The sequence below is a fragment of the Sycon ciliatum genome, chromosome 11 (assembly GCF_964019385.1).
Source record: "Sycon ciliatum chromosome 11, ocSycCili1.1, whole genome shotgun sequence".
NCBI classification, from domain to species: Eukaryota; Metazoa; Porifera; class Calcarea; order Leucosolenida; family Sycettidae; genus Sycon; species Sycon ciliatum.
The window spans coordinates 14,372,461-14,394,812 of record NC_088653.1 but is presented as its reverse complement, the minus strand read 5'-3'; the positions used below and the strand labels follow the sequence as shown (position 1 = coordinate 14,394,812).

General features: G+C 46.3%; 1 protein-coding gene across 1 annotated transcript; it reads right to left on the bottom strand.

The window, feature by feature from the left end:
* Positions 1-19,386: 19,386 nt before the first annotated feature.
* LOC135827116 (uncharacterized) lies at positions 19,387-21,475 on the bottom strand. Its single transcript, XM_065339640.1, has 3 exons — positions 21,469-21,475; positions 19,700-20,693; positions 19,387-19,390 (listed from the first exon to the last, which is right to left on the bottom strand). The coding sequence occupies exons 1-3, from the start codon at positions 21,473-21,475 to the stop codon at positions 19,387-19,389; spliced, it is 1,005 nt and encodes a 334-aa protein (XP_065195712.1).
* Between the last annotated feature and the right edge of the window lie 877 nt (positions 21,476-22,352).

Genomic DNA, 22,352 nt, shown 5'->3' with positions numbered 1-22,352 from the left:
TCTCTTGTAAACTCCTCTTTTACTCAGCTTACATACGCCCCATTTTTGATTATGCAGATACTGCTTGGGCTGGAATTTCCACAACCCGTGCTGAAAAGCTCGAAATTCAGCACCAAAAAGTTCTAAAAATCCTCCTCCGGAAACCCCGCATGCTCCCATCTTCCACCCTTTATGCCCTTGCTCACACTACCCCTTTGTCTAAGAGACGTAATTCACATCTTGTCACCCTTATCCATTCTCTCAAACTCAATCTGTGTCCACCTCACCTCCACTGTTTCAACTGGTTTTCTTCCCGTAGCACGAGAAACTCCCTTTCCCTTCCGAAACCCAAGTCCTCCTTTCTACTTCACTCTCCCATTTTCACTGCGTACTCTGCGTGGCTGGCACTTCCCCAAGAAGCTAAGGACCTTTCTTCCCTCCGCCTTTTTAAGAGCCTTGTCGCGCCTTGACTTTGATTTTGTGTTTCTCATTTTGTTGCAATCACTACTTATCCATGCCGGTTCCTTTTTTTCTTCTCCTCCCCTTCTCCCTTCCTTGCCGTGGTTGGCTAACACCCTCTCTCTTTGTATTGGCCGGTGTTCTCACTGTGCTATGAGATGCTGCAAGAAATAAATAATAAATAAATGAACACTATCGCTACGGTTGCTGTGGACACACACCAGCCATACTATTCTGCATGTGTTTTGATTTGCACCATAAGGCCACCCTTTCTTTTTTCGTTGTTTAACGTCCGCGCCAGCGTACCTTTTTGCCTCCGACCGGAAAAAAAAACAAGACAGTAGTAGTACCAATAATATGCGAAGTTGTAAAAACATAATTGTGTAGTTTCACAGTGTGCCGATCATGACCTTAAACTTATAATCTTGCCTCCCGGGCATGTCTTTGTCTTGTGTTATTTTTCTTTTTTTGTTGGCTTTTGTCCTAGTAAAAATCCAGATGTAATGAATTCATCACATGCTAACTCCATGCTATGTACCTGTTTTGTTGGATTCATCAGGCATGTGCTCCAATGTACCATCAAAGAGTGTTGTTCTATGCCTGCCAGTGCCGTTAGACCCAGAAATATTGTATATATCACATGCTTTACTGATCAAAATGTTTGATTGGGGTTTCCAGTTTTTGGAATGGGCTTTTGTTTTTTTTCCGCCCTCCCGCGTACCTTTTCGCGAAAAAAGGACGTTAAACAATGAATTAACAAAGGGTGGCCTGAGCATGATAGCCGTGAAGCCAATGAATATTCCAAGGTGGTAATTTTACTGAAATGATCTACACTTTCTGCTTTTGTCGAGCATATTTTGGCATATTTTGGCATAATATCTTTTTGCATATCTTGCTAAGCATTTGGCATAATTATTATGGCCGTTTTCCCTGATATGCGACGAGCATAATATGCTCTTTTTTTAGCATATTTGGTCGAGGCCTATGTTCGATGATAGGTGCTCAATGCACGGGATCTATTCGAAGGATCAAAAAATAAAAAACAAGAATAACAGACAACGACGATAGGTTTGTAACTCATGGTCGATGGTAAGTGCTAAATGCACGGGATCTGTACAATGCCTCTGTCCCATCCGTTAGTTACTGCGTACATCCTGGCACAGCTCGCGCCACGCAGGCCTGTCAGCGGCGATGGCCCGCAGGTGCTCCAGGTCTGCCAAGTTCCTCAGACTCCTCAGTCCTGCTGTAATGATATATCGGATATTATGATGGCAACAAAGAATCAAAACATGCATAACACACTATATTATTATCGGCTATAGTGAACACTATAAAATACATGTAGCAATAATATCAAAGGCCCTATTTTTTTTTTCTTTCTTCTAGGGCTGAAACGAATGCTCAATGAAGCGAACGAATATTCTCTTTCCGAATACGTGTAAAATAAAGAATATTACGAATATTCTAAACCATACAATATCCATGGATACCTAGTTGTATCCATGGTAACCATAGACCATCAACTGGTGTATACCCCAATTACAGGAGGGACATTTGAAAAGGACAATGTTATCATTTGTCTTGCTGATGACAACACATGGAAGGTGGCAATCTCACCCACTTTCTGCACCAAATAAACCTGTTCGATATCAAAAAGGCGAGTTTCTGTACATTTACGAACATTCTTATTCTACTCTAACGAAGAATATTCTTTTTCCGATCTGCACATTTCGAATATTCGAATAATTCGAATATTCCTTTCAGCCCTACTTTCTTCACCTTTCTTGTTTTTATAGTGATACTGTACATGTACATTTACATTACAGAATTTTTTATGGAAATGCCGGCACTGTCAACTATGCAGCATGCTCATTTGTCAAATCGCCATGCTGGAAGTATTTCCTTGCCTTTCATGTGTCGATCGAAAAAAGGAAAAAATCGATCGTATCGCATATAGTGATGCATCGGTTATAGTGATAAAATCACGGAAATCAAAAGGGTACGCTATAACCGATACAGACTGTATGTTTAACTTTAAAGCGTGAAAAAGTGTTGGCCATTTGATGCGATGCAAAAGGTGGGAGTGTTCTAAGTGCGTGTGAAGGGGAAGGTGGAGACATATTCTGGCGGCTTCCCGCTGGAGTCGTTCTAGCCTGTCAAGGGAAGTGTGTGACAACGGTGTGAGAGCATTGCTCGCATATGAGAATATACATGTAGGTAGTATGCGTGTCTGATAGATGTGAGATTAAGAATCCCTGGTGAGTGTAGACCTTAGTCTAAAAAGAATATTGACAGACGTGAGTGATTTTTGACTATGTATTCAACATGCTCCGTCCAACGGAGGTCATGCTGAAAGATTATTCCGAGGTGTTTGTGTTTTTGTGCTCCGGTAAGCGGACTATTCCTGAGGGTGATCTGGGGTAGCTGGTCAAGGGGACGGTTCTTGTGGTAGAACGGGAGTATGACTGTTTTCTTCGTCTTAAAGGGGAAGTTAAGGGAAAATTAAAATTTCACCAGTTGTAGTCTTCGGGGTGCTGAGTCGAATGGTCTTGGTCCGAGAAAGCTGGGACGCTCCCTTCCTACTTGAATCCCAATCGAACTCGCGCACTTCCACCGAAACTGGGTGACTGCGCCCTACCAGATGGGGATTTGTATGCAAAATGTCACTAAAAGCGCCATTTCGTTCTTATAAAAGCACGGATGACCGCGATTGGCCCATATGTTGTAGTCTTTTGGACGCTGAGCGACTGGTTTTGATCCGAAAAGGCTGCGATGCAGCGTTCCTCCTTTATTCCCAATCGAACATGGTTGAACAAGCGGTCACGTGCTCCTGCGTACGCCAGTCACCTGGTCACCGTGCCTGCAGGGTACAACTTACTAGCGTGTTTGACCTTTTTTGGGTGCAGTCCTATCACTCGAGTTGAACTCGAGTTGAACCTTGGTGTGAAAGTTGTCGCCTGCTGGCGTGGTGACCAGGTGATTTGGGCACCCAGGAGCACGTGACCACTTGTCATCAAAAAACGGCTAATGTTTGGTATAACCTCTAGCCAATTCTATCCAGATCCCGAAAAAATATATATTGCTGGGTGCAAAGTAAACTGTTAGAGCTGTGGAGTGGTTCCAAGCTCTCCTTGTCACTAAAAATAGGGAGAAAAAGAGGCATTCAAATACACTTTACCAGTCCGACCTGAAATACACATTACCAGTCCGAAATTATAATTGTTATGTGTGTATTCGAGGGCTGATAACTCATGAGTGGAACAATGAATTCACCTGCAATTTTCAGGAGAGATCCCTGGGGGTATCAGGCATCAGTTCCAACAAAATGGAAATCCATCGAATTTGATTTTTTGACCCCTCTGAAGGTATATGGCCACCAGCAGGTGCCTTCTTTGAAGCCAGTCTCCAGCTGCTGTGACACTCTGAGTAGGTTTCGGGTGCAGTCTTGAAGAGTTCTCGCTATGGAAATCAGAGCGGTGTCATCTGCAAATTGGCTACAGGTCGTGCCAGGATTCTCACATGCGTGTGGATGGTCTATGGTGTAGGCGAGGAATAGAAGCGGCCCAAGAACAGATACCTGAGGAACGCCGGCAGGGATCCCGAGGAAAGGCGATAGGTCGACATCCACCTGGACCCTCAATGTATCGTCAACAACGCCACCTTATGATGCCATTGTTGTCTCTGAAACATGGTGTACCCAGCACGACCCAGACTCCCTGTTTGCCCTCAGTGATTACACACTACATCGTGCAGACCGCCCAGACCGCCAAGGTGGAGGAGTGATTCTCTACGTGAACGACACTATACCTCATGAACTCGAGCCTAGAATAACCCCAGACACCTTTGACCTATTATCGCTGAAACTGTCAGCCAACGACCGCACCATCAACGCAACATGCATCTACCGACCACCCCGTTGCGACCATCGTCTATTCTGCCAGCACCTTGAGGCACTGATCCGACCCATACCAACAACAACGCAAAAGATTATCCTCGGTGATTTCAATGCAAAGAACGCCCCTTGGTGCCACTCTGACACGACATATGCTGTTGGAGAGGATCTAGCAGTGCTGTTCCAAACTTACTCTCTACACCAACATATCACATTCCCCACTCTCTTGCAGAATGGGCACCCTAAATCCTACCTAGATCTCTTCGTCACCGATGTAGACAGCGACTATGTCCTTATCTCTAGTCTCCCGCAGATCGGCAACTCGGACCACCTATCCATCAGGGGTTTAATCAAGCCAGTCGCTGCACCCCCTCGAGCCGTACCACCTCCCACCCAAAACACCACCAATTGTAAATGGTCAAACCAAAGCATCAGCAGACTGAAAGCCGAAATTGAACGCACACAACTGCTACCGGAAGGTGACACCCTGAACACTACCAACATAGACAACCTGTGGCACTCATGGAAGGACAAAGTGCTCACATGCGCCCGCAAACACTGTGCAGTACCTCACTCCCCGAAGCATACTAGCCACTCCGCAAAGCCATGGCTGAATCCAGAGCTCACTAACGCCATCAGAGAAAAACACCGGCTCTACCGTGCCTACTTGCGCACCCGAACGCCCTGCAACTGGACAGCATACACCACCCAACGCAACAAAGTTACTCACCTTCTCCGAATCGCTAAGTCTACATATGTCAGTAATGGCACTGGGACGAGCCACTCCACACCAAACTTACACAAACTGATGCGCGGCCTCCAGTCCTCACAACGACCTACTCTGCCAGACATGCTCTCCCAGGGCCAGACTCTCTCAACCCCCGGTGAAAAAGCAACCGCTCTGAACGCTTTCTTCATCTCGCAGAGCCAACAGTCAGTCACAGGGTGCCACGAGAAACTCCCCTCCATTCGTTCCCCCACACCCAATACACCTGGCCTCACCACACTTGAAACAACAGCCCAAGAGGTCTCAAAGTATTATTTAGCTGTCTAACCTGGACCCGTCAAAGAGCCCGGGCTGTGATGGCATACCAACCCGCCTACTGAAAGAGGCAGCCAGTTCACCCTAGCAACCCTTTTTAACATCTCCTTCGAACGTTGCACTATCCCGCAAGAGTGGAGGGACGCAATAGTCACCCCCACCCACAAGAAGGACAGCAAAACCGAGCCCTCCAACTATCGACCGATATCGCTACTCAGCGTGACGTCGAAAGTGCAAGAGAGGATAGTTGCTGACCGCATCTCGAAGCACATCCAACCTCACCTCCCCAACGGCCAATCAGGCTTTCGGCCAAACGATGGCTCCACACAGCAGCTACCTAGGTTAATCCATAAGATCACCAAGAAAAGAGACGCCGGGCAAACAGTAATTGCTTGCTTCTTCGGACTATTTAAGGCGTTTGACCGGGTGTGGCAACAAGGACTGCTTGCAAAATTGGCCCACCTCGAACTCGATGACAAATGCCTCCACTGGCTTGCCTCTTATCTCACCAACAGACGACAACCGGTGCAAGTGGAGAGCAGCAAATCAACCTGGCTGAACATTCTAGCGGGGGTCCCCAAGGCTCTGTCTTGGGGCTGCTTTTGTTCCCGGCCTACACAGCCGACCTGCCAACCGCCTGCATAAATGCTAACACTGAGTGCAGCCAGTTTGCCCACGACACTGCCACCATTGCCGCTCACGAGAAATTTCTAGCCGCAGAAGAGCACCTCCAGTCAGCTGTGACAACCGCTGCACAGTGGCTGAAGGATTGGCATCTCCTGGTCAACGAAATTAAGACCACTGTCATCCACTTTCACCACACCAACCGGCCACCTCCCAGACCACCATCAATCACACTCAACGATACCAACCTCACTGTGGCCTCAAGGCATCGCCACCTTGGCCTCCTCATACAGCAGAATCTATGCTGGAACTCGCATATTGACTACATCATCACTAAAGCCACCAGGAAGATGTTCCTTCTCCTGCAACTATGCAATTCCTTAAACACTTCTGCACTCTCCTCCATCTACCTAATTAACCTACATCCCGCCCTATTGTTGAGCATGCTTGCACTGTCCTCTCACCCCTCCCCGCAACCCTGAACGACTGGCTTGAGCGCATCCAACTGCGCGCCGCTCGCCTCTGTTCGCATCTCCCCCTCTTTGAACACAGAACCCACTCCGTGCTGCTGTACCGACTCAAATGGCCATCACCCAGCAGCCTCACTACCCTCTCCCATATCCTTCTTGCACATAGCCTGCATCATAGATATGCACCACCACACCTTCTTGCAATTCACCTACCCCGAATACCACCCATTCGCACGCTCAGATTCCCCCGAACCTTTGAGCTACCCACAACACGTACAAACCGGCTAAGAGACTCCCCCATCTATGCTTCTCTTGATCTCTTTAATAGCATTCCACTCATCCTCCGGCAAATCAACCCCAGACGAAATTTCAAAGCAAACATCCTACCACTTGTCATCTCTTCCGTATGCACTTGCTCACATTGCTCAGCACATCTATAGCTCCATTGCGCCCAGCCTATGTGATAAACTCCCTATTGCCATCGCTACTGCCTCAGCAAGCAGCTAAACTTTGATCTCTCTGTATCTGATCCCCGTGCCTGTAATTATTTTTCTCTTATTGGCCACAGGCCATCGTGAGAATAAAATATTTCAAACCCTCAGTGGCGGGTTTCATGTCACTTTCGCGTCATACTCAAGTTTTCTGCCGAACATACGGCGGGAAGAAAGTAGCTTGTTTTCAGCATAGACAAACGTGAAGAGAAACACGACAACAAATACTCTTAAAATGTGGACTGAGTTCACGACTACTCAGCAAAATACGACTGGGGTCCAAAGAGCCCCCATTACACTGTGAAAGTAGGGAAAAAGTAAACATGGAAAGAACGTTAACCCTACAGAAAAGGCAGAGTTCTGTTCAAATATATGGGAGATGAGAATTTCCTGTACATAGCACATACACAGTATCATGCCCGGTCGACGTTTCAGGTTATGTGTTTCGGTTATTGTCCGTGTCGGGTTGCCTTGGCGCGCTGCGCGGACTTGTCTCGGCTGGCCGAAATGGCGGCGGCAAGCTGATAGGGCGTGAGGGGATCGTACTCCTTGTCTCCAAGCTCCTCGACCACGGCCGTCTGTGAGGCGTGGTGTTTGCTGACCATGTGCGCTGCTGCGCCGGCACGGTGGCCACGGCTGGCAACGGCGGCCTGGGCGGCCCGGAGCGGCGCGTACTCCTTGCCCTCGAAGTCGGCCACGGTGGCCGTCCGGGCCAGCTCCGACTTCTGGCTCCTTTGGGATCGGTCAAAGTCGGCCGTCCTCGAGACGGTCGTGTACATTTCCGCGCTTGCCTGGCCTTCTACCGCATCGTAGCCGACAGCTTCAGCGGAAAAGGCAGCCTCAACACTACCGCTAGGTTCCATTGGCTGTTTCTTAGATCCCTCCTTCTTCTTCTTCTTCTTTGACGAAGTCGTTGCACCGCCGTCTGCCACCACATCGTCATAGAAGGACTCAGTTTGCGAAATGGCGTCCGCCGCGAAGCTGTCGGGAGCTAGGCCCTGAGATAGTTCGTGAGTGATGCTGCTAGGAGCATTGCCGGTACCTTCGTTTCGAACACTGTCGCCACGAGTACCAACAGTGGTGGTGGACACACTGGCACCCTGAGCACCCGAGGCACGGGGGGCCGGTACGGGGGAGAAGGAGCCGGACTTCGACTTGGCAAAGACCTTTGAACCAAGCTTGCTCGCAAGACCCTGGCGGGTCTCAGCCTTGTGGACCGCTGCCTCAGCAGAATCTAGCGGGGAGACGAGCGCGGAATGGGCTTTGCTTTCGCTGGCGCGATTGCTGCGTGACACGAGCGTGTACATCTCCGGTGTCCCGTCCTGCTGCACTCGCATCTCCTGTCCATCGGCTTTGGTGGCATGCCGCTCGAGCTTCAAGGCTTCGCTGTCATCGGAGGCAGCCTCAGCAAATGATTGATGGTCGTGTTCGCCGACTTCTGTGCTGCTGAGTGTCGTGCTCCCGCCCTCCCTGTAGGAAAACTGCAGCTCATCCGCCATGAACGACCGCACACTGTAACCGGTGGTAGTGGACATGGACTTTGCCAGCTGCTTTGGAAGCGACGTGCGGCCAAGCTCTTTGGCCAGTTCGTCAATGTCCTGCTCAATGTAGGAGGCATCGTCGGGCAAGTATCCGGGCAAATCTCCCACATTGATGTGCGCCACGTCCTTTGTGTGTGCCTTGCGTACGCTAGACCGGTCGGAGAGTGGTGCGCCCTTCTCCACATTGTCGTCCTGTGTATTGTCCTGGTTCTGTTCTGAGTCGTTCACCCAGCCACAGCTGCTGCAGATGACAGGGAACACATTCGAAAACGGAGAGAAACACAAAACAGAATATGGATATCACTAGGGGTACTCCAGCAATGTTTTCAATTAGCACGTCCGTGTGAACGCACCCCTCACAACTTTGTTATCATACATCGAATTGGTGTTTCAAAGGAAGGTGTAACGGGCGGACGTCTAACCCCAGCACCCCAATGCACGATAAGGCTAATCCTATGGATTAGTTTGTGCCCACACAGACACGGAGAAGGAAACATGCCCATACACCCCAAAGAAACAAACAAACACACACATATACACAGACAAGAACACAGACAAGAACACAGTCACACACACACACACAGTCACACACACACACACACATACACACACACACACGCACGCACGCACAAATACACACACACACAGGCACACACACAGGCACACACACACATACACACAAGAACCCCCCCCCCCCCCACACACGCACACACAAACACACATAGACACCTACACCCACCAACACACACACACACACACATTTGTCCTTGGTCACTGGCAAAACACGTCACATGGGGCATAGACTGTACCGGTCTGAGTGTTCATGATCTGGTTTAGTTGATGGACTCGATCGGATAACTTGAGCCCACATTTTTTAATGTTAGAAATTATTTCCATGGCTCACCATCTAAGTTCAAAATAGTATTTATGTTTAGGTCTTTGGTGGCCTTACGACAGTCCTGCTCACTGAAATCCGACCTAAAGTGCAAAGCTGACGCCCTGGACCAGTTCCGATTACATCATTGTTGTTCTTTGTATTCCATCATGGCTGGTAGCCCTTATTTGTTATATCGATTGACACCATGTCATCCATGAATTCAGAAAAATAATAATAATAATAATAATAATAATAATGTTCACTAGTTTGAGGGAAAGAGACAAACGGGAAAAGTCTGAAGAAAAAATTGACTGTCACCGCCAGGACTCGAACCAGGGACCTTCGCTTGTAGCTAGCGATGCTCTAACGACTGAGCTATGGTGTAGTCGTCATCCCAGCAGAGACTGTTCAACATTTTCTTCAGACTTCGTAGCTCACACTTCCTGTAAATCCAAACATAATAATAATAATAATAATAATTTGGAAAGGATGGGAGAACTTCAAATTCAAAGGATCAGTCGGGGAAGTGAACTGCCTAAAAAGAGAAAAAAACGCCAGACCCACCAGGACTCGAACCTGGGACCCTGCTTGTCATGAGCAGTGCTCTAACCACTGAGCTAATGGACCAGGCTGAACCTAGAAGGCGTTGACAAGTTTTTCACTCCAAAGGCAGCTCACAACACGTGCCACACATACTGATGGCACTTGGGTCTTTTTCCCTCCCCCAGGGGACCAACCACGGTCAGTTTCTGGAAACTACCAGAGGTGAAAGAAAGTGATTAAATTTGGAAAGGATGGGAGAACTTCAAATTCAAAGGATCAGTCGGGAAAATAATAATAATAATAATAATAATTTTTTAAAAGAGGTCGGAGGCGGATAATACTTTAAAACGAAGGTAAGTTATGGGTCGCAAATATCCACGCAAACACACATCCAGTCGTAATAAGGCACTTGTCATAAGTATCCGAACGTTTTCGGTCCCTTCTCATCAAGGATTATACAGGGAATGGCTCAAGCTGGAAAGACTAAAACTTATATAGCGTAAAGATAATTAGATAACAACACTCGTGACAAGGTGGAAAATTATCAAGTTTAGCACGACACAAAACTCGAAGGAAAATAATAATAGTTACAACAACATAGTGAGCAAATTAAGTTACAGTGTTACCACCTCGACGAGGAGTAACACCAAACAATTGTAGCGACAACACATTTTCTTTCTGTACGCAAAGTTCAGGATCTAACTTACGGATATACAAAGCTTCTAACACAGCCAAATGTAACGCACATCTACCACGTGACAATATTGAGAAAACATTATCACTGTACAACTCACGACAATTGGTACGGGCGGACACCGGACAAGTTGGAGTAAGAAGCTCAATAGAAATCCGCAATAGAGGAGACGTAACGGAAAGGACACTGGGTATCGCGCACCCAACGGTTAGTGTCAAGAAACGTGGAAGGCCGCGGAAACGCGAAGAGACAGATAGTGGTGATGCCACGAAGAGGCGAGATGACGGGACATTGGAGGAGACAACACCCAATAGAGCTAAGAATCGCACTTCGTCAATCAAGCAACATCTGTCAGCCCGTACCAATTGTCGTGAGTTGTACAGTGATAATGTTTTCTCAATATTGTCACGTGGTAGATGTGCGTTACATTTGGCTGTGTTAGAAGCTTTGTATATCCGTAAGTTAGATCCTGAACTTTGCGTACAGAAAGAAAATGTGTTGTCGCTACAATTGTTTGGTGTTACTCCTCGTCGAGGTGGTAACACTGTAACTTAATTTGCTCACTATGTTGTTGTAACTATTATTATTTTCCTTCGAGTTTTGTGTCGTGCTAAACTTGATAATTTTCCACCTTGTCACGAGTGTTGTTATCTAATTATCTTTACGCTATATAAGTTTTAGTCTTTCCAGCTTGAGCCATTCCCTGTATAATCCTTGATGAGAAGGGACCGAAAACGTTCGGATACTTATGACAAGTGCCTTATTACGACTGGATGTGTGTTTGCGTGGATATTTGCGACCCATAACTTACCTTCGTTTTAAAATAATAATAATAATAATAACAATAATAATAATAATACACCATAGCTCAGTGGTTAGAGCATCGCTAGCTACAAGCGAGGGTCCCTGGTTCGAGTCCTGGTGGTGACAGTCCATTTTTTCTTCAGACTTTTCCCGTTTGTCTCTTTCCCTCAAACTAGTGAAGATTTTATGACTTGGAGCTCCCGCGTGCTAGAGTGTACGTGAAGTGTGTGGGTACAGTGAGGGCTGCGTCCCACCCGCCTGTGTGGGTTCACAGGAAGTGTGAGTTACGAAGTCTGAAGGAAATGTTGAACAGTCTCTGCTGGGATGACGACTACACCATAGCTCAGTGGTTAGAGCATCGCTAGCTACAAGCGAGGGTCCCTGGTTCGAGTCCTCGTGGTGACAGTCAATTTTTCAGACTTTTCCCGTTTGTCTCTTTCCCTCAAACTAGTGAAAATAATAATAATAATACAAATCATCGCCGAAATCGCAACCACTACTTAATAATAATAATAATAATAATAATAAGAAGAAGAAGAAGAAGAAGAAAAGTTTGCTCCCCACACCGGAGCTCGCGCTATTCCGCCGACTTTACTTGACACTTGACTGACTCACGACTGCAATCCAGAGCACACGAGAAGTCCATCGAACCTTCGACTCGGCAAACCTGCAAGAAAGCACCACTCCCTGCTCAATACACAGTGTTTCGGGGAATTCACCCCTCATCAGTTGAGCTTGAGTAGGCTGAGGAAGATTGTGCCTGAAGAGCACCACTTATATAGTGCTCTCCAGGCACAAACATCACCAGGGATACAAATTTACAGAGACGCTCCGCTTCCAGCGCGACAAACACCTCGTGAACACCAGATAGCAGCGTGAGTCAGTGTCGCTCCTGGACGGTGAGACAGATGTCGAGGACCCTCGGTCATTCACAAAGCTGTCACCTCCAAACCAACTAGTCGCAAGCCCGCGCTAAAGTAAAGTCGGCGGAATAGCGCGAGCTCCGGTGTGGGGAGCAAACCTTTCTTACAAATCATCGCCGAAGTCGCAACCACTACTTCGTAATAATAATAATAATAATAATAATAATAATAATAATAATAATAATAATAATAATAATAATAATAATAATAATAATAATAATTGTAAAAGAGAAAAGGACATATGGATACGAGTTTAGAGTAACTCTCCATCACTGTAACATGATACTATATACAGTCAGAAAGTGCAATAACTAGGCACAAAACTGACAGAGTACTGAGACATTCGACGTCCTGACACCTAACTTTAACACATCTCCGTAGCGCTAACCGACAGCCTTCCAACTTGGAAGGTTCAAGGTTATGGAAAGACCAAAGAGGGGAAGGCAAGCGCAACGAAAACGAGCAAAAGCTACAGTCCCAACGGAACAAAGAATGTCGATTGTTACTGGACGATGACGAGACCAGTACGATATTTGACAAAGCGGTCTAACCACAATTCGAAGCAGCAAAGCAGCACACCACCCAACTTGGGTGGGTCATAAATATCAAAGATAAGTAAAGAAAGGGAAGCTTTGCGAAAACGAATTGTACAAGCCGAAAGCCAAACTCCTACAGTACTCCTCATGCATGACATTGTGATGGACTAGTTGACTACAAAACAAGTTGTTTCACACGACGTACGTTTCGCCGTATGGTTCGTGACGGCGCATCAGGTGTGCAATTTGAAACTCGGATGTTGAGCCATAAATAAATGTAAAAGAGAAAAGGACATATGGATACGAGTTTAGAGTAACTCTCCATCACTGTAACATGATACTATATACAGTCAGAAAGTGCAATAACTAGGCACAAAACTGACAGAGTACTGAGACATTCGACGTCCTGACACCTAACTTTAACACATCTCCGTAGCGCTAACCGACAGCTTCTTTGTTCCGTTGGGACTGTAGCTTTTGCTCGTTTTCGTTGCGCTTGCCTTCCCCTCTTTGGTCTTTCCATAACCTTGAACCTTCCAAGTTGGAAGGCTGTCGGTTAGCGCTACGGAGATGTGTTAAAGTTAGGTGTCAGGACGTCGAATGTCTCAGTACTCTGTCAGTTTTGTGCCTAGTTATTGCACTTTCTGACTGTATATAGTATCATGTTACAGTGATGGAGAGTTACTCTAAACTCGTATCCATATGTCCTTTTCTCTTTTACATTTATTTATGGCTCAACATCCGAGTTTCAAATTGCACACCTGATGAGCCGTCACGAACCATACGGCGAAACGTACGTCGTGTGAAACAACTTGTTTTGTAGTCAACTAGTCCATCACAATGTCATGCATGAGGAGTACTGTAGGAGTTTGGCTTTCGGCTTGTACAATTCGTTTTCGCAAAGCTTCCCTTTCTTTACTTATCTTTGATATTTATGACCCACCCAAGTTGGGTGGTGTGCTGCTTTGCTGCTTCGAATTGTAGTTAGACCGCTTTGTCAAATATCGTACTGGTCTCGTCATCGTCCAGTAACAATCGACATTCTTTGTTCCGTTGGGACTGTAGCTTTTGCTCGTTTTCGTTGCGCTTGCCTTCCCCTCTTTGGTCTTTCCATAACCTTGAACCTTCCAAGTTGGAAGGCTGTCGGTTAGCGCTACGGAGATGTGTTAAAGTTAGGTGTCAGGACGTCGAATGTCTCAGTACTCTGTCAGTTTTGTGCCTAGTTATTGCACTTTCTGACTGTATATAGTATCATGTTACAGTGATGGAGAGTTACTCTAAACTCGTATCCATATGTCCTTTTCTCTTTTACATTTATTTATGGCTCAACATCCGAGTTTCAAATAATAATAATTGACAGTCAATTTTTTTAATGAAAAATATCAATTGTGCACGCATAACCATGTGTTAGGTACCTCCTCCCGTACCTTTTCTAGCTGGCCTGCATGCACTTACGTACTCACCTTTTGTCTCCTTTTGTTCCGTTGGCCTGGGTAGCTACTTGCGCGCCCATATTTGCCATAGCTACCCGGGCCCTTTATCTTGCCGTTCAGACTTGATCTCTCTCTCTCTCTTTTCTGACTCGTCAATAATCACCATGTAGTCGTTTCGTTCGTCTTGGTCTCTTGTCTCATCGTCTATAATAAATGTCGTCCCCCAACCTACCTGTTCCCGTTGTAATTTCTGGATATGTCGTCAGTCATCTTGTTTCGAACTCAACATTGGCGCCCGATTATTGATCGACCCACGACCCTGAGATCATCCCATGCCCAGCCGTCCTCAACCGCCATTCGTCTCGTCTATGTCAACCTCGTCTCGTCCATGTCAGTCTCGTCTCTCCTACGCCAACCTCGTCTCGTCTCTATCAACCTCGTCTCTCCTACGCCAACCTCGTCTAGTCTATGTCAACCTCGTCTCGTTCAAGCCATGCAGGTCAGCTACCTTTCTTTCTTTCTTTTTTGTATGCGTTCCTTCTTCGTCAAATTTTTTTTTCTTGAATTGTTTTGTAGTGTGTGTGCGCGCGGGTGTCCTTCATTATTAGGGGTCCGATCATGGTGAGCCACGCTCTCTTATTTATGTCGTATATTAAAGTGTAACTAGGCTCTATTAGCCGTGCAAAATACTAGTCCTCAGAATACAATTCAAGTCCCTCGTCGAACTCCAATAGTTATTTTTTGTGCCATGTTTTGAAGGGGCGTTTGGGCCCGTTGTTATTGGCAATGTACACACTATAGTATGAGTAGTACAGGAACGTTGACGGTTGTAATGATCTGTAAACTGTAGTGCATTTTTTAGTACATACTTTTGTGAGGCCCGTGCGGTGTGTGTGTGTGTGCGTGTGTTTTCTCCTTCAGTCATTTTTTTTAAATCTTGTTCTCTCTTTTTTTTCTCTCCGCGAGGACGCGGGATTTTTTTCATGGAGGGGTGGTATGTTAGGTACCTCCTCCCGTACCTTTTCTAGCTGGCGTGCATGCACTTACAAACTCACCTTTTGTCTCCTATTGTTCCGTTGGCCTGGGTAGCTACTTGCGCGCCCATATTTGCCATAGCTAGCCAGGCCCTTTATCTTGCCGTTCAGACTTGATCTCTCTCTCTCTTTTCTGACTCGTCAATAATCACCATGTAGTCGTTTCGTTCGTCTTGGTCTCTTGTCTCGTCGTCTATAATAAATGTCGTCCCCCAACCTACCTGTTCCCGTTGTAATGTCTGGATATGTCATCAGTCGTCTTGTTTCGAACTCAACACATGTATAAACAATTAAAATGAAACAATTCCTGAACGTTGGCGTGTGACTATCATCAGTGGAACATCGTCACATAGTAAGAACCACTAAAACAACCAGTTATATAGCTAGAGTAATATGAAAAGAAGCGTGAGAATGCAGCACAGCTAGTGGTTATGCATAACGCGTGTAGTGTGAACCTTTGCAGTGTATCTGAGAATGGTGGAAGTAGATGAATGTGGCAGCTGTGAGTGCGTGTGGACAAAACTGGTGAGTGCGTAATAATTAAAAAGTGTGAATGCTACAACATTTTATTTTTGCTTGCATAGAACAGGGTCACTTGTGCGAATATGTACAGCGTCCAACACCTGCAACTGTTTGAAGAAACGTGCGCAACAAATAACACTAAACCAGGAATCGTCAAAAAACTTACGACAATCCGGACTGGACACCAAATGCTTGTAGATGGTAGAATGGCTCTTGTCGATGTCGAACTCCTCCTCGTCAGCATCACTCTCATCCTCCACTTCCTGTTCCTGCTCACCCTTGCTTTCCTCCTGACCATCCTGTTCATCCCCATCATCACCCTCCATCTCCATCTCCTCAAGCCATCGCTTCCATCAAACAACACGTCCCATTGTCCTTGTTGTCAAAAGCGGCCAGGGCAAGCAGACCAAAGCGTGGGAGGCCACGAAAACACCCGTTGCCTACTACTACGCTTGTCAGTATTACAACACAACCAGGAACGGATACAACACCGGAATCAACAGGAGCGCAACACATGAATCTGGTGTCACTCTTGACGACAACACCACGGCATGGGAGACCGCCGGACGATCGTCTGTTAACAAACCCGACGGCGGTAACGGAAAGATCACCAGGAGAACGAAACGAAAATGGAGGAAAAACGAATCTGAGGAGAAGCCAGAAACTAGCGGAGACACGACTGAGAAAAATCGAGAAGGCGGAACCAGTAGCGGCAGGTGAAAGTACGGGCGCAGCAGTGAACACGTCAAGGAGAAAGAAGCGATGGCATGAGGAGATGGAGATGGAGGATGATGATGGGGATGAACAGGATGGTCAGGAGGAAAGCAAGGGTGAGCAGGAACAGGAAGTGGAGGATGAGAGTGATACTGATGAGGAGGAGTTCGACATCGACAAGAGCAAGTCTGCCATCTACAAGCATTTGGTGTCCAGTCCAGATTGTCGTAAGATGTTTGACGATTCCTGGTTTAGTGTTATTTTTTGCACACGTTTCTTTAAGCAGTTGCAGGTGTTGAACGCTGTATATATTCGCACACGTGACCCTGTTCTATGCAAGCAAAAAGAAAATGTTGTAGCACTCACACTTTTTAAATAATACGCACCCGCCAGTTTTGTCCACTCGCACTCACAGCTGCCACATTCATCTACTTCTACCATTCTCAGATACACTGCAAAGGTTCACACTACACGCGTTATGCATAACCGCTAGCTGTGCTGCATTCTCATGCTTCTTTTCATATTACTCTAGCTATATAACTGGTTGGTTTAGTGATTCTTACTATGTGACGATGTCCCACTGATGATAGAAAGGAAGAAAACGTTCTGGAATTGTTTCATTTTAATTGTTTATACATGGTTATGAGCGCACAATTGTTATTTTTCATTGCTATTTTACGACTGTTGTCTCCTTGTCGGTTATTCAAGTCAATTTTTCTTCAGACTTTTCCCACTTGTCTCTTTCCCTCAAACCAGTTACGATAATAATATTATTAATAACAATCTTCACTAGTTTGAGGTAAAGTGACAAACGGGAAAAGACTGAAGAAAAAAATGACCGTCACCACCAGGACTGTTCAACATTTCCTTCACACTTCGTTATAATAATACGAAACTCGGATGTTGAGCCATAAATATATGTAGAAGAGAAAAGGACATATGGATACGAGTTAAGAGTAACTCTCCATCACTGTAACATGATACTATATACAGTCAGAAAGTGCAATAACTAGGCACAAAACGTGTTTTGTAGTCAACTAGTCCATCACAATGTCATGCATGAGGAGTACTGTAGGAGTTTGGCTTTCGGCTTGTACAATTCGTTTTCGCAAAGCTTCCCTTTCTTTACTAATCTTTGAGATTTATGACCCACCCAAGTTGGGTGGTGTGCTGCTTTTCTGCTTCGAAGTGTAGTTAGACCGCTTTGTCAAATATCGTACTGGTCTCGTCATAGTCCAGTAACAATCGACATTCTATGTTTCGTTGGGACTGTAGCTTTTGCTCGTTTTCGTTGCGTTTGCCTTCCCCTCTTTGGTCTTTCCATAACCTTGAACCTTCCTAAGTTGGAAGGCTGTCGGTTAGCGCTACGGAGATGTGTTGACGCTATGTGTCAGGACGTCGAATGTCTCAGTACCCTGTCAGTCTTGTGCCTAGTTATTGCACTTTCTGACTTTATATAGTATCATGTTACAGTGATGGAGAGTTACTCTTAACTCGTATCAATAATATTACGAGTTGAGAGTAACTCTCCATCACTGCAACCATTATACAGTCAGAAAGTGCAACAACTAGGCACAAAACTGACAGAGTACTGAGACATTCGACGTCTTGACACCTAGTCCTAGCTCTAGTCCTAGTCGGTTAGCGCTACGAAGATGTGTCGAAGCTAGGTGTCAGGACGTCGAATGTCTCAGTACTCTGTCAGTTTTGTGCCTAGTTGTCGCACTTTCTGACTGTGTATCTGGTTGCAGTGATGGAGAGTTACTCTCAACTCGTATCTATATTTCTTTCCTTTCTACATAAATCATATTAATAATAATAAAATTGTATGCGGACATGTGTACGTCCAGCTGCATTCATTCCACTTCCAGGGCGTCAAGGGCTGTGGAAGCTGATGGCGCCGGCTTTGCACGTTATGGTCGGATTTCAGTGAGCGCAACTGTAGTTACTGCATGCAGTGTGTGGGTGTATTGCATGCAGTGTGTGGGTTTATTGCATGCAGTGTGTAAGTGTGGGTGTATTGCATGCAGTGTGTGGGTGTGGGTGTATTGCAGGCAGTGTGTGGGTGTATTGCATGCAGTGTGTGGGTGTAACTGCGTCCCACCAACCGGTGTGGATTCACAGGAACCGTGAGTTACGAAGTCTGAAGAAAATGTTGAGCGGTCTGGTCTACGCTGGGATGACAGCTACACCATAGCTCCCTGGTTAGAGCGTAGCTGGCCTCAAGCCAAGGTTCCTGGTTCGAGTCCTGGTGCTGACAACAAATTTTTCGGTCAGACTTAAATAAAATTGTTTCTGTTATGTACTAGTATTTTTATAGAAAAGAAAGGACAAAGGAGCTACAAGTTACGCTAGAATGTCCTTGCTCTTTCCTATAAATTAATCCTTGGCTCTCCATCTGAGTCCATACTAGTATCTTTGTTTTGCGTTGTAATGATGTTCTACGCCAGTTTATAGTAAAAAAGAAAAGGACCAAGAAACTACAAGTTACACTATAATGTCCACTAACACAACCAGTTACTAAACAATCAGCTCATGCGATAACATTGCACGACACTGACCGACGGTACTGACGTTCTACAACTAACTGGCTAACAGCTCTAGCGCATCTTGGATGCGCACTCCAACAGCCTTCCAACTTGGACGCTTCTAAGTTGTAATATAAATTTTCTTTACTATAAATTTATCCTTGACTCTCCTTCCGAGTCCACACAATGGTTTACTGTTTCATTCACTTCTAACTGTTACACAAATGGCGACATCACCCGTTCGGTTCTGCAAATTCAAATCATGTACTAGTATATCTACCTACCTACAAACAAAAACATACACAAACACATACACACATACCCACACTCACACACACACACACACACACACACACACACACACACACACACACACACACACACACACACACACACACACACACACACACACACACACACACACATACACACATACACACACTCACACACACACACACACACACACACACAAGCATGCACGCACGTTCGCACACACAATACAAACTCACTCTCATACAGTCTTAAACTGCTGAGAGCACTTCTTTGTATCGAAATCACGCCAAATGCGCGCATCAAACAAACAAGAAACTCACGAGGATTCTTGGTTTGCCTTTTCGATAGGGTCGAACTTCATCATACCAGCTTCCTCTTTCTGAATACGCCTCCGTCGTACCATGAAGCCGCCAAAGGCCAGGACCATGCATCCGGCCAAGATCAGCGGAGAGAAGAGAAGAGCGAGGTTCAACGTACTGCCCTCGCCTTCGCCATCGTCATCCTTTTCTTTGCCGTCACTGCGACGTCGAACACCTTCCCTACCCAGTGTTGTGGCTGATTCGACAGTAGAAGTCCCAAAAACAGGTTCGCCACTAGAGTGTTGCTCAGTGACATTCTTGTCATGCCATACCCCAGTCTGTACGTCAGGATTAGAGGCACCTGGAGCAATGGTAGCTGCTACCGAACCGTTTCCTTGGGTGGTAGCGTTGGTAGCAATGTGCACAGCATCACTGGAGCTGCTGTGTGTAGAATTCAAACCTTCTGCTTGCACGGTAGCATTGGGAGCAATGTATCCAGTATTATTGCCGGAGCTGTTGTTCGTAGAAAGCAAACCTCTTTGCGTGGTGGCGTTGGGAGCGGGGTATCCAGTATTGCCGGAGCTGCTGTTCATAGAATTCAAACCTTCTCCTTGGGTGGTAGCGTTGGGAGTGATGTATCCAGTAGTATTACTGGAGCTGTTAAATTGAGAAGCCAAACCTTCTCCCTGCGTGGCATTAGGGGCTATCGGATGGCTTTCATTAGTATCTGAACCATTATCAGATTCAGACGGACCTTGCTCTTGCATGGCAGGGCTACCCGTGGTGTTCTCTGGAGTTCTGAGCGTGGTTGGCGTTGTGTTGTTGGCTGAGGTGATTGTTGAAGTGGTGGTAGGCTCGGTGGTTGGCGTGGTCGCTGGACTGGTGGTTGGATCGGTGGTTGGTGTGGTTGTTGGGGTGGTGGTTGGGGTGGTGGCTGGGGTGGTGGTTGGGGTGGTGGTTGGCGTGGTCAGTGGGGTGGTGGTTGGACTGGTTGTCGGAATGGTTGGTGTAGGTGCTGTAATGAACAGAGAGAACACCAGACCGGGAAGCAGATTAGTTTTCCATCGAGTGCCTGCATTGCACTAGTACAAATCATCTACCAGCACACACCTACTTGGTTCACCTTATCAATATTGTCGCTTATCTGTAAGCTTTGTTTTTATGTCGCCAATGCTCACTTGCCAATCCATTTCATCCCAATTTCGGTTAGTAAATTAGTTTATTTGTAACTGACAGGTCTAGTTAGATTTCAATTGGAGTTCGAGAGCGACGAGAGGGTGATTTTGTTTGACGCTGCGCCACATCAAAATAGATTATCTTGACACTCTGCGCGGGCAAGAGCAGTTTGATGCACAAGGCTACTCGGAATTAGTTCCATTTTGCAAAACGCCCGAGATCGGGCATTGCTCGTCAAGCTGAGGTCGCAATTGCCTCATCTCCAGCTCAATGCTCCGAGTATCCAGCGAACTGTGGAGATTTACAAGTACCGCAAGCGTTGTCGTCATTCAAAATACAATCTTGCAAGGAACGACGACTGATTTGAAGCACACAGGTAGTCTTGCTGCCGATCAGAAGTCCTACAGAGATGGCGACCGTAACGATCGACTTCCCTTTACAAAATATCCAGGCAGCGGGGAGGAATAGAGATGAGCTTGCCAAAGGGAGAGAGTCGATCTTGAGCAAGCATATTTGTGACCAGCGCCGAGAGCAGCAACGCGCAGGACAAAAAAAGTATGAACCCACCTTTGGACAATAAATTCCTCATGGCTAGATGTCATTCTATGCGTTACCTTCCATCGCACCAATTATTATTACCTCAAGTGCAAGCATTGTTGACCAAAGTCTAAGTTCAAATTGTCGAAATATAAGCGACAATATTAATGACGCGGACCAATTCCCCCCCCCCCCCTTCTATCACCCCTTACACCGACCAGACTTCAAAGATCAAGGCCATAACTGCAAGGATTGGCGTGAGCAGGCTCAAACAGTCTCTCGGCCGAACTTCGATCCATTGGCGAGAAGAAGCGGTTGCGTGATGCATTGCGCTCGCAAGACCTCCTTATTCTCCCAGTTGCCTAAACCGCTTTTTGTACTGTGCCAAAGGTGATATGCGGTGTGGTGAGTGAGTGAGTGAGTGAGTGAGTGAGTTGACGGAGTTTACGCCCCAGGGGTCCCTCACACTGGTACTTGCTAAGCCGTGCTGTCTGCCTAACTCACATCTGGGTAGCAGTATCACCAGACCGGTGGATTCTTCCCCCCTCCCCTTGAACGATCATGCGGGTTATTTTTTGCGTAAGTTCGCACTCGATACTCGCTAACACTGCACAAAGGGCCTATCGGGTAATGGGAAGGCTTTCTGCCCACCGGTTATCTTTCGAAAACAACTGCGGACGCCCACACCCACACCTCTAATCAAGGTGTCAACGACCGAGAACAAAGCAACCTGGAAACCGTGGCCCTATCAGGGGCTATCCGGCAATATCGATAGTTTTCACAAAATGAAGAAAAAAGAACTTTAGTTAGGACCCTCCGTCGCCCACCCACCCCCTGGACGAAAAATAGATTGACTTGACAGCAAGAACGCCTTGGTGTCTCAAATATCGATATTATTGAAAACGAAACGCCCCTTGACCCACCAATAAACGAAATTTTTCCCTTCGCTTAAAAGATCGAT